Source organism: Corapipo altera, unplaced genomic scaffold (genome assembly GCF_003945725.1).
Source record: "Corapipo altera isolate COAL_440 unplaced genomic scaffold, ASM394572v1 164, whole genome shotgun sequence".
Lineage (NCBI taxonomy): Eukaryota > Metazoa > Chordata > Aves > Passeriformes > Pipridae > Corapipo > Corapipo altera.
This window is the reverse complement of record NW_020884969.1, coordinates 908445-926892: the sequence shown is the minus strand read 5'-3', so window position 1 is coordinate 926892 and position 18448 is coordinate 908445. Positions and strand designations below refer to the sequence as shown.

General features: G+C 44.9%; 1 protein-coding gene and 1 long non-coding RNA gene across 3 annotated transcripts in view; one reads left to right on the top strand and one right to left on the bottom strand.

Moving 5' to 3' along the window:
* Window positions 1-15950, top strand: part of MSRA (methionine sulfoxide reductase A) — a 253997-nt gene extending 238047 nt beyond the window's left edge. Inside the window, exon 6 of the mRNA XM_027665070.1 lies at window positions 14991-15950. Within this exon, the coding sequence (XP_027520871.1) occupies window positions 14991-15155 (165 nt within the window). The 3' untranslated portion in view covers window positions 15156-15950. The remainder of the gene's footprint in view (window positions 1-14990) is intronic.
* On the bottom strand, window positions 1115-18408 carry LOC113957497. Of its 2 annotated transcripts, none has more exons than XR_003531176.1 (3): window positions 18352-18408; window positions 7821-7901; window positions 1115-1344 (listed from the first exon to the last, which is right to left on the bottom strand). It is a non-coding gene; the product is annotated as an uncharacterized LOC113957497 (long non-coding RNA). The 2 variants fall into 2 exon arrangements; XR_003531175.1 differs by lacking the exon at window positions 1115-1344 and adding an exon at window positions 1543-1665.
* Between the last annotated feature and the right edge of the window lie 40 nt (window positions 18409-18448).

The window sequence follows — 18448 nt, the reverse complement described above, 5'->3', positions numbered from 1 at the left end:
TGTTTTTCCTGCCCACTCCAAGTTCTCTTGCTGGTGGAACCCCCATTGCTTCCCCTGGAGAAAGGACAGCCTGGCAGGGCTGGCATCTGCTGGTGCCCACGGCCTTGATCACAGCAAGCGCTTGGACCGAGTCCCCTCTTTCCCCCTGTAAATCCCTCAAAGGGCCCACACGGAGATGGACTCAAAGGGACAGCAACAGGGAAGCAGTTGTTGTCCAAAGGAAGGAGTCGAGGGCTGTTGGGAACGCTGTGATTCCTCGGAGCAACATGTCCTGGTGCAGCCCTGCCCTGCCAAGAGAGGCACCGAGCCACACACAGCAGCTCCAAATGCTCCGCTGGCTTCAAAGCAAGGAAAACAGAGGGAGAGGGCAGAGACCCCAGTGGAGACTGGGGAGGTGTTTTGGGGAGCAGTGTTTTGGGGAGCCCCATAATTTCTGCTCTCTGTAAGCACCTAACTGAACAATTTTTGAGGTTTCATAACGCTCTTAATTAGGCCAAACTTAAAAAAGGACCACTTGGCACCCTCGGCGGCGAGAGCCATGTGCTACCTGCAGCAGGCCAACTCCAAAACGCAACTGATTTTTCTCTCTTACCTACGTTCTGCATTCAAGCAGCTGCTCCTAACAGGTGCTTGCTCTCTTCTGAGCAGATGGCAACGAAAAAAACGGGATTGTTGGCAGGTTTTGCCACGGAGCAGCCTCCTTATCACACATAGTGGTGTGTATACAAACACACACGTGCTCTCAGGCTCTCGGTTTAAGAAGTAATTCTCCTTCTGATACAAGGTCAGTCATGTGGGGGGGCTTAGCCAGGATGGGCTGTGCTTCTCTCTTTTCTTTCCTGGGTCTAAAGGCATTTGGGACTTTGCTGCCACATCAAAACCTCACAAATTTGGCTGTTAGTTCAGCTCTTCTGCTGTATCTAAAGCACTGTGTTTTAGGAGGATTATGTAGGCTGTGTACCTTCATATTTATCATACATCTCCAATAGCTTAAATAGCAATTAACTAGAAATCAGGCAGGTTTTAGGTGGGGAAAAACCCTGATGTTTTTCTCTTTCCTCTTGTTTATGGTAATATAGTCAAAATGCAGGAAACAAATCATAGAATCATAGAATGGGCTGGAAGGGATCTTAAAGATCATCTCATTTCAAGGATCTCTTCAGCCTTAACTAAAACAACCAGGTGAAAATCTGCAGGGGAGTACAGACTCAGCAATGCCTTTGAAGAAAGAAATATAACAGTGTTTTATCACTGGGAGATGCACCCAGGACTTTGAGGGCCAAAATGTGCTCAAAGCTGCCACGGGAAAGTACTCGGGGAGATGATTTGTGCTGTATCCATCACCTGAAGAGAGACAGCTGTCAAACAAATCCTTCTATACCTTTTTATTCTTGACTCTTCTTCCACCTCCCAGATTTTGCCTGCTGAGGGCTGAAAACGGTGCAAAGCAATGCCAGGTTTGCCCAGAAGACCTTTCCTACTTCTGTTCCTTGTGCAAGAAGCACCAGGCAGAGCCATCCTGGCCCTGCTTTGCTGTTCATTTCAAAGGAGCAGCCTGAGCCAAGAGAGCCAGATGAGGGTGACATCTGGCCATGGAAGCTCTGCCAAGTCACTGCTGTTCTGTAGCTGGCAGGAAGATGATGTGCTGCAAATGCCAGGTTCTCTCTGAAATGTAAAGTGCATTCCCTGCATTTTCTTTGCTTCTCATCCAGCCTCAATCAGCTCAGTGTTTTGTTTTACTAATGGCCAGATTCAAATCTCCTTTCCAGGCACATAAATCCATTTCATTGGTGGTGGGAGCTTTATACAATGGGTGGAATTTGACCCTGAAGTCCAAAATGGTCTTGTGTTTTCTGAGCTTACTGACAAATTAACTTGTTGCAAGTCAATCTCATTCAAATCCCCTCTCCTGTGGGGTGTGTTTGTGGTGAGGGTTGCTAATCACATCTATGGGAGTTGTTTGTGTCTAAACTCTTCCAGGAAGGAGTAGGCAGAGCTTGGAGTGGGTGGTTAAGCTAAAGAAGCTCTGGAGGTTTCCTTCAGTGGTATTTTTCTCCAAGCCTAAGGTGCACCTCTAATAAAAAAATCACTCTAGCTGGTGAAAAGAGCTTGTGGAATAAATCTGTTGCTGATCAAAGGTATGTGGAGTTAAAAAGTAGCTTGTGGGGTTGGCACTAGATGATCTTTAAGGTCCCTTCCAACCCAAACCACTCTGTAATTCTGTGATTCTGGGTTCTAGGTCCCCTGTACACACAGTTGCTCTCTGTGTGCTCAGAAGCAGTAGTTACACAGAAGATGCTCATTCAGGGATGGTGTGTCAAGGAGCTGAAGCTGAAGGATTTTCCCTGTTTTCTTATGAAGGATTTTTATTTTCACCCTCGTTGCTGTACTTTCATTTTTAGTGGCTGCCAAACTGAGCTGGTTTTGCAGCTGATGTTCCATCCAAGTGTTTTGTTTTTTTTTCCTCCTGCTCTAGTAAAATAGTTTTGCTGCACTGAACCAATTTTCTGAATTGGAGAAGAAAGGGGATTGTGTTAAATCATTGCCAGGCTGGGAGAGCTGGGGGGGTTCACCTGGAGAAGAGAAGGCTCCAGGGAAACTTCAGAGCCTCTTCCAGTGCTTAAAGGGGCTCCAAGGGAGCTGGAAAAGGACTTTGGACAAGGGATGGAGGGACAGGAGAAGAGAGAATGGCTTCCCACTGCCAGAGGGCAGGGATAGATGGGATATTGGGAAGCAATTCTTTACTCAGAGGGTAGTGAGGCCCTGACATCTGTGGCTACCCCATCCCTGGATGTGTTCCAGGCCAGGTTGGATGCGGCTTGGAGCAACCTGGTTTAGTGGAAGAGTCTGTAGATGCATAGGGATTGGAGAAACTGGATTAATTGTGTGTTATTTTGCTGTGCTTAACCATGCCAGTAACTCTCCAGCAGTTTTATCTTCACAGATAACTTCTGTGGAGCTGATTCCAGAGGAATGTTTGTTGGGATGTGGCCCTAGCAAGGTGATGCAGTGAGTGCCCCTGGATTTAGTAGCCTCTGTGTGACCCCAGCTGTGCCTTTTTCCCTTTTGTGCTGTATCAGTTCTGCCTGTTTTGGTGCCTGGACTGACTGCTGGGCTTTAATTCTGATGCACAAATGTCACAGTGACATTTGTGATATCCTGGAGAGGCATCTTCCATCCTTTTGGTGTCATTCCAGTGGGATGGGGGTCCCCATTTGTGTTTTATCAGACCTGCCAGCCTCCTGAGCATGTCTTTGGTTCCTGGAGCTCCTTGCATCCATGGGATTCACTGCAATAAAAGCAAAGTGTGTGACTGAGAGCATTACCCTGCCTTCTGTGCTCATTCAGTTGATTTCAGCATCGAATAAGCCAAACCAAACTGATCTCTATGGAAGTTCTCAGGACTGAACATGCTTATTCAAAAGGTGTTTGCATCTGCTGGCTCACACACAGCAAATTCAAACCATAACCGTTTTACTTTTTATTTTATCAAACGTTACCCTCTGTCTATTCCACGGGAATAAGTGAGAATATTTTGAATTAATATCAAGTTTTACTGAAGATTTGTGAAATAGGAGGGATCTTTGCATTGAAAGATATGTATTGATACCATTTGAAGCCACCAAGCTGATTGGAGGGGTGGAGCACCTTTCATGTAAGGAAAGGTTGAGAAAATTGAGGTTGTTCAGTCTGGAGAAGAGAAGGGTTTGGGGTGACTTAATTGCAGCCTTCCAGTACCTGAAAGGGAACTGAGAGGAAAGATGAAGAGAGACTTTTTACAGTAGCCTGGAGGGACAGGACACAGGGAATGGCTTCCCACTGCCAGAGGGCAGGGATTGATGGGGTATTGGGAAGAAATTCTTGGTTGTGAGGGTGGTGAGGCCCTGGCACAGGTTTCCCAGAGAAGCTGTGGCTGCCCCATCCTTGGAATTGTCCAAGGTCAGGTTGGATGGGGCTTGGAACAGCTTGAGCTAGTGGAAGGTGTCCCTGCCCATGGTGGGGGTTTAGAACTGGATATCTTTAAAGTCCCTTCCAACCCAGGCCATTCCATGATTCTATGACTCACATTCAGTGCTACATAACTGCTCAACATGAAATATCACCCTGAATATCTAATTAAATCTGTGTATCTTTAGATTCTGTCCTTATCAATTATCTTAATGCACGCTCCTGTAAAATAATCAGGAATTACTGTGGCAGTATGTTTTATTGTCTGCCAAAAAATAAATTACTTGATATTATCCCAGCATTTGAGAGCAAACTTATTTTCCCAGAAAAGATAACAAACAGCTAATTCAGGTTTTCCAAGGCACGTGCACCGTTATCGTTCGTAAGAAGCTTAACCAACCTGAAAGCAAATGCTAAATGATCCAGATCTTGGGCTTATTAAGCTTATGTGTTTTTTCTACCACTTAAAAGCCTATCAAAAACCTAAAGATGTGGGTAAATGAGATTTTCTGGGAGGCTTTAAAGTTTCCCTCCTTCCCTTTTTAAAGCACAGAGGCGATGCCTCTGTTTACGTGTCATTTGTGGAGCTCAAACGGAGCGAGTACGTCCCTGCTGCAGTTTCATGGAACATCCTTTGTTTATTCACACTGTGCCACTTTTAAACTTCAGATGTAAACAACAAAGGCTTCTTTGTATTTCACACTATCTCATACTCACTACCTTCTGAAGTCCAAAGCCAAAACACTGCGGAATTTTACCCTCCTCACACTTTCTTCTGCTTGTCAGATGCGTTCTTCCAGCCTTTTCTATTTATAGGAGCTGGAAAACTACTTATCTCCTGATTATAACGTGCTCTGTTCATTTTCTCTTGACTTTTCAGTCATTGGTATGGTCTAAAATTGTATTGCCTGGTAGCCATTTCAGATATAATTTTAGTAGTAATTATACATGTATTCTGTAACAGAAACAATTTGTCATCCTGAAATATCCAAATTGCTTTAAAGTATTCGACCTGTGTGTGATCTGTTACATGGATGAGAAATCCAGCAAATATTCCACTGAAATCAGCTGGACAGGAAGGTCAGAAGGAGCCAGGCTGGAAATGCAGCAGCTGTCTGCCAACACACGTTTGGGGCACAAGATTTTGGTTTTCATTTCAAAGCAGAGTGGGAATTTTAGTTGGAAGTTTCACAGAGCTTTAGCTGTGCTGATCCTTGAGATCCAGCACTGGGATATTCACCGTGCTTTACAGCCACTGGGAAGGACCTCAGCTTTATGTTTCATTTGACATGGAACAAGTCATGGTGTTCAGACCAATCTCGTGCTTGGATCCATCCCCCCCTCTCTGTTTGCTGATGTTTAGAGAAGGTAGCCAAGGATCTTTGCTCCTCTTCTCCCATTCTGTGCTTATCTCCTTGGGAAAAAAAAAACAGACTATCCAGAAAACCGGAGTAACATGGAGTTGATTTTTTCCTTTCCCAGGAACAAGTTGGATCCTTTGTCATCTCTTTTCCTTAAGCTGCATTTGAGCACAAGTGAGGTCTGATGAGCCTGTGCTTTGAATCCTGGGGGCTGGAGCATGTCCAGGGAAGGGAACAGAGCTGGGGAAGGGGCTGGAGCACCAGGAGAGGCTGAGGGAGCTGGGGGGGCTCAGCCTGGAGAAAAGGAGGCTCAGGGGGGACCTTCTTGGTCTCCACGACTCCCTGACAGGAGTGGGGAGTTGGGAGTGGAACAAGGGAACAAGGGACAGGATGAGAGGGAATGGCCTCAAGCTGTGCCAAGGGAGGTTTAGGTTGGATATTGGGAACAATTCCCTCATGGAAAGAGTTGTCCAGCCCAGGGCAGTGATGAAGTCCCCATCCCTGGAGGGATTTAAAAGCCCTGTCGATGTGGCACTTGGGGACACGGGTTAGTGGTGGCCTTGGCAGTGCTGGGAAATGGTTGGACTCGAGGTCTTTTCCAACTCAGAGGTCTTTCCCAACCTAAATGATTCTGTGATTCTATGATTCTGTTTGAGTGGAACATTCTATATAAACCATGATTAATGGCTTTGCTGTAAACTGGTAGGAGCGTTAGGTCCATGTTAGATCCCTCTGGGATATTTCCTCATATAAGAAACCAGCAACACAGAGTGAAAATAATGGTGACAGCAGCAGTAGTTTAGTAGGTGAGTCCAGTGGTGGGTGTTCAAGGTGAGTTGTTGACCTCTCCAGAGTATGGACAGCGCAGTACAAATGATTTCCCAGCTATTTGGGGGATGAAATGCTTTAGCTTTACAAACTAATGGTCATGGGAGGCTGAATAGAAAGGCTGAGCTTGTTATTAGAGGCAAAATAAGTGGCAGAGGTGACAGGTTGCCCAACAATTTCCATAATAAGGATATTTCAGGATATTCCAATATAGCGATTTTTATGATTTTGGAAGTAAATATTTGTGCTTAGTAGTTTTTCTCTCCAACCACAACAGAAGTAATTTCTGGATTTTTCAGGATGGGTTTAGGAAAAGAGAAATTGTTTCTTTGAAAAATTCATTTATATTCCTGAGAAACTGTCATGCTTATATATCATGGAAGAAATACTTGATATAAATCCAGTGTTGACTCCAGTGAGAAAAACAACATGATGGCAGAGCTGAACTGAGCCCTCTGCGTTCACTGTGTGAAATGAACATTTTCACTTCTACATCGCAGTTCCCTTGAATGAAAAATAATTGGAGTGCCTTCCATTTATTGCCAGTGGTTCATACACAGGGGAGCACCTTTACACAGGGAGGTCTGCACCCTGCAACTAGTGTGGAACAGACATAACTGAGTTAATGGGGGTGGTAAAGTCTTGTCAACACGGCATTTATTCATGAAGTGTTTTATTGTGCCCACAGGCAGCCTGGAGTTGCCTGATCTTACATTACTTTTGGATGTGAGTCAGCTCCTCAGGCTGCCCCACCTGGAGATACCATTTGTGGTCTTCGGCAGCGTGGAAGGTTCTGCACTAACCTGCTCCATAAGTGGGTTGTTTGCAGTGGCCCCAGCTCAGTTTGGCCCTGGCCATTTTTATTTCAGGAATCTGAGAGTAATGGATGGGTGATTAGTGGAGGAGACTCTGCTGTCTCCAACCATGGAATAGATTTTAGCTTTAGATCACTGGGAGTCAGAACGGGGCACGTCTTTTCTTAGCCATCATAAATTATCCATGCAGGATATGCAGTAAAAGGCTGTTTGGCTGCGTTAAAATTGGCCAGACAAACAGAATTTCCATCTCTCTCAATGGTTCCTTCAACACCTAATTAGTTCCCAGATGCTGGTTGAGCAAGATGTCTTTTATCTTTGCTAATGTTATCTTCCTATCCCTCCTAAATGCCCCCTGGTGCCATTCCCCACTTTCATGTCTCTTCCCTCTGGAGAAGGCAGGATGGGTGTTCAGGAAACTCGATGCTGAAGGTCAAGCTTGTAAAGACTGTGGGTCAAGCTGATCCTGTTATACCAGGCAGTATCTGGAGCAAAAGCTTTGAATCCAGAATTAGATGGGTATGATGGAGAGCAGGATATAACTTCCTTCCTATGCACGTTCACAGGAGCAGTATCCAACAGGAAAAAATAGATTTTATTCTGCTGTCAGTCCCATTTAATACAATTTAGACCAAATTCAAAGCTCATCTTTCCCCGTTGCTAGAAGGTACAACCAAGCCTGTCTGGATAAATGTGCTGTTTCAGCTGGCTCAGCTGATTGTTGTGGGCAATGGGGAAGCAAACTCAGATGGGGAATAGTAGGAAATATCAGACTAACTGCTCTCCTGATCCTTCCTAGACCCTCTGAGCACAACCACTTGGGGCCTCAGATATGTTAATGCCAGGCTATCAGCCAGCTGTGATTTACCTTGGCAGGACTGATGTAGATCCAAGCCCAGCAATCCTTTCTCCTCTGGCAGGAGGGAGTGACCAAACAGGCTGCTCTGAGCTAAGTGTTTAAGGGAAAAGCATTTCAGAGAGAGCAGATCTTCAAACTGAGGGAATAGACTATAAATACATTCACAGCTTTCCCCCAAGGCTCCTGGGCTGTGTTTCCAGCCAGGTTCAGTTCACTTAACTCCTGTGATGTGTTCTGTTGTGTGGGAGGGTTTTGTCAATAGGAAAAAGCTCTGACAAAGTCAGTTTTGGAGTTTTATGGATGAGAATCAGGATTCTTCAGCTGAGATTTTGCACCACCCTCTTTTTCTCTTGTATTGCCTTCATATCCGTATTTTCTCTGTGCTGCGCTGGAAGTATACATTCCTATGGACAATTCCACATGAACAATTCCAGCAGGTTCATGTAACAGCATCTCTCCTTTTTGGCCAGGCAATGGATAGTCCCTGCAGGATGTATCCTGGGCTACATCCCCACAGTGTGGGAAGCAGGATGAGGGAGATTCTCCCTCTATACTCTGCTCAGGTGAGACCCCACCTGCAGAGCTGCCTCCAGCTCTGGGGAACAACAGCAGAAGGATGTGGAGCTGCTGGAGCAAGTCCAGAGGAGGCCATGGGGATGCTCTGAGGGCTGGAGCCCCTCTGCTCTGGAGCCAGGCTGGGAGAGCTGGGGGGGTTCACCTGGAGAAGAGAAGGCTCCAGGGAAAACTTGGAGCCCCTTCCAGTGCCTAAAGGGGCTCCCAGAGAGCTGGAGAGGGACTGGGGACAAGGCCTGGAGGGACAGGACAAGGGAGAATGGCTTCAAGCTGACAGGGACAGGGTTAGATGGGATCCTGGGAAGGAATTCCTGACTGTGAGGGTGTGAGGCCCTGGCACAGGTTTCCCAGAAAAGCTGTGGTTGCCCCTGAATCCCTGGAAGTGTTCAAGGCCAGGTTGGACGGGGCTTGGAACAACATGGAGTAGTGGAAGATGTCCCTGCTGATGGCAGGGAGTGGAAGAAAATGAACTTTTAGGTTCCTTCCCACCCAAACCATTCCGTGATTCCATGATCTTTGTGTCTTCAGATTGTGCTGTGTGACTATAATGTCATCATGTAGCAGCTTGTTTTCTATCCCAGCAAAGACCAAGGAAAGCTGTGGAGTTGAGGAGTTTTGCCATTTCTGCTCTTAGCTCCATATACCTAATCTATGAAGGATGAGGAATTTATACCCACATAATTCCACCATTCCCAGATTTGCCAGAGGCACACTGCAAGGTGGGTTCTGAGCCTAGACAGCTTCCCTGCAAGGATATTAATAATACTTAGAAATTCTAAAGCACTCCAAAGGCCTGTGTGAGCATTAGCTAATTATGTAGCACTCCAAAGCCCTGTGCAGAGCATTAGCTGATCAATTCTTGCAGCACCTATCAAATATACCAATATCTTGGAGTCCACTGTGAGGAGGTATCTGGAAACAGGAGAATTTGGATATCTGATCCCAGTCCTTGCCACTGCGCAGGGTGGTAGCTGGGGTTAGACTTCACTTGCCAGCCCCTGCTCCCACATTTTCCTTGGTAGGATCCAAAAGGAGGTCACCTACGTGGGTACAAATGAAGATTTTTCCAGAGAAGCAGGATTTCAGCTCGTCCCAGGGCTTGTAGAGGTTGTTGGCATCAAATAATTTGGAAAAGCCAATATCAATAAGCAATATGGAGAAGACTGGGCCCAGCACGACAAACTGAGGTGCTCCAGCCAACTAAAGGCAGCATAAAGGAAACAATTTAAAATAATATATCCTTGAGATGCGATAGAGCAGAGTGGGCTCTCCAAAAAGGACAAAGAGAATGAGGAGAAGGAGGACATAAATGAGGGAGAAAATAAAACGTTTTTAACTGCACATTATTAAGGCTTTATGCTACTCATCATGTGGACCCAAGTTAGTTCCTCTGGATCAAGTGAGCTAAATTTTTGCTCCCAAATCTGCCAGCAACAAATCCACAAACCTGGCAAAGTCAGTTAAGTTGTTTTCCAGTTAAAAATATAACAGTAATCATGTATCCAGGATGTACACATCCTACAGAGGATCAAGTTCATGTAACAAATTCCTGCAGGTCTTCTGCTGAAACAGTGCAGCTCCTTTAATTCTTAGTGATTTTGGAAGTAGAGCTGAATTTTGGTATTGCTGATGGTATAAAATTTTCAGTAGCCTTTATAATAGAGGCCCTACAGATTTTCTATAGACCCTCAGCACAGTGAGATTGTGCCTTAGAGTTTGACATCAGGGATGTCAAACTCTGAGTGAGGATACAGAAGCAGAAGCTGTCACATTGTCAAGATGCTCTGTAGTGTTTTCAACAGCAGTGATTTTAGAGGAGATTTTAGAAATACAGCACATTTGCATAACTTCCTGGGACATGAGATAAAATGCATGTTGCTGTAAACTTGTTTTGAAAGTCTGTATTGAATCAAACACAGGATGATGCCACTTTTATTAAAAGCCACAAAATGCTCGAAGCCAATTAATACTCCACTGCTTTACTAATGCCTCTGCTCAGAAAATTAAATGGTTTCATTTAGCAAACCCAATTTTAAAGCTTTTCTGTCAAATTTATAAGTGTTTTCAACCCTTCTCTAAATCTCCTGGAATTTTCAGCACAGCATATCAAAGCATCAGTGGTTTCAAGTATTTGGAGGTACAAGGGAATTGTGCTTTCTTGGCATAGTTCATTCCAAATTCTCAAGGCACTTTACAAGGATTAGCTAGAAATAGGAAATAAAAGGTACAAATAACTGTGCAGTTTTTGCAGTGAAGGCAGATTAAGCTGTCTTGGGAACTTATGCAGTTCAACATCCTCATAAAAGGGCTGAAAAAGGGGAGACAGACAATAGTGACGCACCAAAACCTGCTGATGGTACAGAGTTATTCCAAGTAAGGCAAACTAGACATGCCTACAAAAAAGCTGGAAAAGAATCTGATAATATCGCATGTCTGGGCAATCAAATAGCTGCTGAAATTCCATGTGGATAAAAGTCAAGTGCAGGCACAATGACAGGGTTTAAATTAGCCCGCGAAGGAGGTGATGGCGTCACTGCAGATGGTTCTTGGAAAACATCTGCTCCGTGCTCAGCAGAGGTCAGGAAGGCAAGTGGAATGCTAAGAATTACTGGGAAAGAGAGGGAGAATAAAAAGGAAAATGTGAGTACAGCACTGAACAAATCCGTGGTGCTGCTCTTGAGCAGAGTGTAATTCCAGTCATCCCAGTGAAAGCAGCGGTGAAGTGGAAGTGGAAGGGATGCAGAAAAGGGTGAGGAAGCTGAGCTGGGTTATGGGATGGGTAGACCAAACCTGTGGATCTGGCTGAAGACAGGAATGAACAGGATTAACGTGTAAAATTAAGAGAGTGAATAAGGAATTATATGAGGACGCCACCAAGATGATCAGAGGGATGGAACCCCTTTCCTGTGAGGAAAGGTCGAGAGAATTGGGATTGTTCAGCCTGGAGAAGAAAACTATTTGGGGTGACCTAATTGTGGCCTTCCAGTACCTGAAGGGAGATGACAAGAAAGATGGAGAGAGACTTTTTACAAGGATCTGGAGTGACAGGACAAGGGGAAATGGCTTCACACTGCCAGAGGGCAGGGTTAGATGGGATATTAGGAAAAAATTCTAAGGTGAGGGTGGTGAGGTCCTGGCACAGGTTGCCCAGAGAAGCTGTGACTGCCCCATCCCTGGAAGTGTTCCAGGCCAGGTTGGATGGGGCTTGGAGCAACCTGGGTTAGTGGAAGGTGTCCCTGCCCATGGCAGGGGGTGGAATGAGATGCTTTTGACATCCCTTCCAACCCAAACCAGTGTATGACTCTATCTTTTTGACAGAGAATGGTGATGACATCCTCTGGTCATCCAATGGTCAGGCAAGAAGTTTAAAGCAAACAACAGGATATAAACTTTCATAGTCTATAATAAATTAAGAAAATCATCAAACACAACATCTTTTACGTGATGAAAGTACAGATTGTTTAAAAAACTAGTTGTGCTGAAGTTCTCAGCGCTGGCTTCGACATGTCAATGAGCTTGGAGGTCTTTTCCAACCTTAATGATTGCATGATTCCGTGTTCCTGCTCCAGCCCCTCTCCCAGTGTCCCAAACTGGCCATGTTCCCTCTGCAGCTGGATGAGCTTTGAGTTCTGGTTTGTTTGGCCCCTCACTGTCAGAACCTGACAGGGCTTTTGGGGTGGATTATAACAAATTAAAGGATCACTGTGATCCTGTAGCACATGGCAGTGCTGGGTTAACAATTTGAGTCATAGATCTTAGAGGGCTTTCCCAACATAAATGTGATTGTATGATCTCCCCTATGACAAAACCTACAACAATCCTCTGAATGAATGAATTCTCCTTGAAATGCAGTGGAATACTGGGGAGGGGAAATGATCCAATAGCTCCTTAAAAATTTCTTGCACAGAGTAAAAGGGTTAATTGCAGCATGGTAATGGGAGGTCCTGTCCGATGGCTCAGGCATTTTGAGATAGTGAAGACTAAAAATTCTTTTAGAACAGGATTATCATCACATTATATTTATAATTATAAAATCCTGCCTCAGTGGCAGGAAATCAATCCAGGGTGGGCTGATTTACACCTGCCAGAGCCAGCATGTCGTGAACTTCTCCGCCTTTCCCAGTGATGTTTTTATCTTCAGTCGACACAGAGAGGACAAGGAAAGTGTTTTCCCCTTTAAAATCCAAGCATTCCAGGTGTTTGGCAGAGTGTAGGAGCTTGGGGTTCCCACTGCTTCTGACAACAGGGCTGGGATCTTTTGCTAATGACCAAAGTGCAATATAATGAGTCGTCTTGGGCTTCTGCTTTATTGGGTGTTTGAACAGAGTGTTGGTGATTCTGAAAGGGATAAATGCTGTTCATGCCCCCTTGTGGTACGTTATCGAATGGAATGGGTTCCCTAACTGACAAAATGAGGCCAATGATGGAAAAGTCCCAGGTAAAAAATGTGTAACAAATACTGTTTTGCACAGTGGAAAAATCTCTCCCCCTCCAGCAGCGTCCTCATGACTCAGTTAAGGGGGAGAACCAATTTTGCATGGATTTGCAGCAGCAAGGAATGACTAATGCCCATGATGACAGACTTTGTGCCATCTTTCTGGAGTGAAGATAATTTCAAAAGTGTTTTTCTTTGCTGGGAAGGTTGGAAAGTAAGTGAAACAGTGCTTTAGAAAAGCAGTTGTGTTGACACCTCTTCGAGTTCTTCGTTGCCGACGTGTTGTGATACGAAGCTTCATGTTTTTTATCTTCCTCACTGACGTGTCTGACGGGTAAATAACCTGATTCCCTTGGGACAAAGTGTATCCCAGAGATGAAAAACACTGTTTGGTGATTTTATATGGGGAAATAAGCGTAGATTCCTGTGAAATTGGTCTTGTTACCCGCCCCCCCCCCCGTTCAAATACAATTAATTAACTTGTCAAAGTCTTCTTAAGCTGGGCTGAGAATTTAGATGTGGGGTTGGGAACTCAGGGGCTCTCCAGACAGGTCAGTCACAGGTTTTGAAAACTGAATACAGCAAAATTTATCCTCCAGACAGTGAAATGATGGGAATAAATCAGACTAATGCCCTGCGAAGTCCAGGAGCTGCTGTCAGAGCTTAGCTGTGCTGAGGCAGGATCTAGGAAACCTTGTTGTAGGAAATTTCAAGAATTTTTGGTCCCAAATTTGGGACTTTTTGGTCCTGTTATTTAAGTGCCAGCTGGCATTATTTCCATTATTTCCATTACATGTCATCTTTCTCTGTCCTCAACTGAGGATGTAGAAAATCATTGTAAAGAGGAAGGGAATTATTTCTTTTCCACATCCATGATGAGTACAACCAAAACAGTGGGTTTAAATTAAAGTAGTGGGTTTAACTGGGCTAGGCTTTAGGAAAAACTCTCTAACTGGGTGGCAAATACTGGAATAGTCTCCTTTAGGAGACCGGAGGATCCCCGTCTCCAAAGATCTTTCATAACCAATGTTTGTTTGGATCAAGGCATTGTCATTCATTCTATTATGATGAAAGAAGTTAGACTTGATGATTCATAACCAACTCTTTTTTGTGATTCCGTGTGATGATTTCCCTGTGTTTGGTTTATTTATTAGTATGATGAGATAACACATATTTTTCTGGTAATCCTAAATGCTGACCCTTCTTGCTTATAGTTGATCTTACTGTCAATCTGGTTGATTGCAATCAGTTCTATCTACATCCAGGACTTTAAAAATATAATTTTCAACAGGAGCCTGACACTAGTTAAAGTGCTTATTAGGTTTGTGTTGACTTCAGTGAGCACAAGTTATGTCCCCACTGAGATGAGAATTGGCTCCAAAAAGTTGGTGTTTACTTTTTTCCTTAGAAAAGGACAATGCAGTAGGGAAAATGCCACAACAATCCATCTTAAAAAGAAATTCCCTCTGTCAGAAACCTCTCAGGAGTTCCAAACTCGGTTAGGAGAGATCAGAAAGAAATTGAAGTTAAATTTAAAATCCCCACCCACATTCTGTCTTCTTTTCCTGCAAAGTGATTATTGCTCCTGGTCCATGTGTTGGCAAATCTTTCTGAAATGAGCCATAATTTGCCTTAACACTGCCTTTCTGGGCAGGATGGAGCTGGTCTTTTTGAAGAACAGGGATGCAACAACTCTGTGAAAAAATCCTCAATGCTTTTATTTCCCAGTCATGTTAAAATTTCACCCAGGAATTCTTCTTGGCATGAGAACATAGGGGGTGGATCACACATTTTTGAAGCTGAGGCACCTGCCAGGTGAGGTTTTTGGGCGCTGCAAGGCACGGCCAGGATGGGTCAGAGTGTGCTCTCACATTTGTTTTCCACTCCTGTTGAAAGACCCTGGCAGGGTTAATAAAGAGAATAAATGTGTGGCCACAGCAAATTAACCAAATGAGCTATTAAGGGGGGATGGGGCCTCACCAATGCCTGCTTTGGAGCCTGCAGTGTCTCCGAGCAAAACATCAGGAGAGCAGGGATAAAGGGCTTTCAGGGATGTGCTGCAAATGGGATCCAAAGCTGCCTGTGGTTCCTTCTGGGAGGAAACCTGATGTCATTTCATCAGCAGAGCAGTCAGCAAACCACTAATGGCTTTCCATCGTCTTTCCTGACAGGTATTGACGGAGGGAGGCTTCGGTCCCATCACCACGGAAATCCGGGAGGCTCCCGAGTTTTATTATGCCGAGGATTATCACCAGCAGTACCTCAGCAAGAATCCCGGCGGATACTGTGGCCTCGGGGGGACGGGGATTTCCTGCCCCGTCGGCGTCAAGAAATAGCCTGCGCTTACTCCACCACCTCCACTTTGGTTTTAAGGAGTTTGGGAAAAGACCATCAACCCTGGTAGATGCTCCAGTGCAGCCAGTCCATAAAGATTTGGGAATCTGTTGGGGAGATTTTCCATGATCGGAGCCGCTTCGCATTCATCGGCATTAAAAACCAAAATAGAGGCAAAAATTTTGTTTTAGGGAGTTTGGGAAAAGACCGTCAACTCTGATAGATGCTTCAGTGCATCCACACCATCAGTGCATAAAGATTTGGGAATCTGTTGGGGAGGTTTTCTGTAATTGGAGCAGCTTCTCATTCATCGACTTTAAAAACCAAATTAGAGGCAGAAATTGCTCCCATTGGCCAACACAGCTTCTTGCTCTAGGGAGCTCACAGGGTTTCCTTGGAATATGGAGAGGTTTGGCTCCAAGTGCTGTTAAAAGGAGGAATTAGGAGGTGGTTGCATCCATAACTGCTTTGGTACAGCTCATGCCTTCAGAAATGTTGATTTCCTTGGATTGATGAATTTGTGGGTGTTTTGAGAGCTTTGACTTCTGGAGGCATGGTTGGGCTCTTTCACTATCACCAGCCTGTAATTTGGTGTCTTTGGGAATGATGAGCTGATAAGATAAGTAATTGTCCCACAACTCTGCTTTCTAGGATCACCTCTAGTGCCTGTTTTCTGAAATAATTTTAGTAAGAGAAAGTACAAATTGTAATGTGTTGCTGCTTCTTGACAGTTCCAAAACAAAAAGAAATCAGTTTCGTTTCCTGCACTGCAATAAATTACAGAAAAAGAAAAGAAAAATGTTGTCTGTGGTATGTTCCAAGTATATCTGGGTAGATCTAAAAAAAAAAAAATCAAATATTATAAAAGACTGCAGTTTGCTAATTAAACACCAGGACTTTGAAATCTGTATTATTGTGCTTATTAACTAGAGCATGGAGGGACAGGACAAGGGGGAATGACTTCCCACTGCCAGAGAGCAGGGTTAGATGAGATACTGGGGAGAATATGGATATGGGATCCTGTGGGTTCAGAGTTCAAGGAGTGCTTGGACAACTCTCTGGCACACAGTGGGGATTGTTGGGCCTGTCCTGTGCAGGGCCAGGAGTTGGACTTGATGATCCTTGGGGGTCCATTCCAACTCAGGCTATTCTATCATTCCATGCTTTGGAATATCCTAGGACAAACAGCTTCTTTAGGAGGGTTGGGAATTGGTTTGTCCCGTCCAAATTGCTGCTTGTAATACTTCCCAGTGGGAAGTGTGAGTTTGAGCCTCCCATGTGTTCCCTATTTTGGAGACTGTCTTGATCACTGAGTTTGAAGAACATGTGCCAATAGTTTGTCCTCTTGCAGGTGTACTTTCTTAGGTAAAGCTTGTAGGAGCCCACCTTGATCCATCCATTCTGGGCTCTAAAGTTCATTTTTGAGGGCCAGACAGTTGGGACCCAGAGGCAGAAATCCACAGCATTTCCTCCTGCTGAGCTCTCCAGGGCACTCCTCTCCACATCTTGGTTTGATGTTTCAGACTCATATTTTAGGCTTAGAAAGGCCCAAACCAGCTCCTGAACATCTCCTGTACCTACCCAGCAGACCAGATGGAGCTCTGAACTTGGAGGGACTGAAAATGGGAATCAGAGAGTCAGTTTGGGCTTGTAAATCCATTGCTGAAGCCCTTCCTGCTTTATCCAAAGATGGACAGTAAATATGTGCCAGAAAAATTAACTCCCCATCTTCCCTTGCTCCTCAGCTGATGCTGAGTTTGTTCCAATCTCAAAATCCAGAGGAAAACAGTCCTTTTAGTCCTAGGGAAAGCTCACAGGAGCTATCTCTGGCATGTTAGGCTCTTCTGGAGATGCCCCAAAATGTGCCCACGTCCCACTGGATATTTCTAGTTGCTGTGGTAACTGATCCTGTCCTTAATGTGTCATGCCATGTAGTTGTTCCACTGCTCACTGCCAAGGTAACCAACACTTCTGTCTAATTTCCTTGGCATGAGGTGACAGAGAAGCAAAGAGGAGAGGAAAATAAAGTATTACTTTCATCCTGTGCATTGTTAATTGAGATTTCAGCGGGATAACTCCTGATTTGCTCCTAGGCAAAACATTTCTGAATCATTTGGGGGCTTTATAAAATTCCCTTCCCTCCCCTCCTACTCCTTGTTATTGTTTTGAAACAAGTTGGAAAGTCTTTGGGAAAAGTAACATTCTGTCCTTAATACAGATATGCTCAAGTCTGAACCTGGCTGAGGGTTTTTTTAAGTCCTGTCCTGATGGAAATGATGTGTTGGTGTAGAAATCAGCATAAATGGGTCCACTGATGCTAAAATTGGCCCACACCAGAACATTTTGCCACCACAGATTTATTTCTGGAGTTACTGTGGGGTGGAGTTTTGGCCTGGACCCCTTGCAGCTGCTGCTGAAGGGACAAAGACTGTGAGGGATGTGATCAGTAAAGGTGAGATGCTAATTCACCCTCATGGATTAATTTTTTAAGCTGGATTTAGCCCTGTGAGCCATCCTCACCCACAGGGAAGAAGGGAGTGGCTGCCTCAACATCTCTGATATGAAACTTTCAACTTGGCACCATTTGAAATTTGCCCTGTGACAGAGCTTCCCCTTTCTTCTGCAAACACAGAATGGTTTGGGTTGGAAGGGACCTTAAAAATCACCAAGTTCCACCCCCTGCCACAGGCAGGGACACCTTCCACTATCCCAGGTTGCTTCAAACCCTGTCCAACCTGGCCTTGAACACTTCCAGCGGTGAGGCAACATGGTCCTGTTTAAGTACATACAAGTAAGTGCCTCAGGCACAGTCTAAGTGGAGATAAAAATAATTAAGACTTCAGCATTTCTCATAGTTGAAGATGGAAGCGAACGCAGGACCAGCATCCAAGGTCTTCAAAGATGGTTCAAGATCCAGAAAGGGCTACAGCACCCAGCTCACTCAATCCACTATTGCCACACCCTGTGAGGTCAGTCCAGGCTACAGTCAGGAACTGCCTTCAGGCTCCAGGGAGACCTGAGAGCCCCTTCCAGTGCCTAAAGGAGCTCCAAGAGAGCTGGAGCAGGACTTTGGACAAGGGCTTGGAGAGACAGGACAAGGGGGAATGGTTTCCCACTGCTGGAGGGCAGGGTTAGATGGGATATTGGGAAGAAATTCCAGCTGCCCTGTCCCTTCTAGAGCTAAAGGAAATTACAAACCTGGAAATCACTGAGCTTTCCTTCAGGGAACATTGATGCCTTTCGGCCTTAGGAAGGATGGCATCCAATCGCCCTGTCAACAGGAACAGAGGATGCT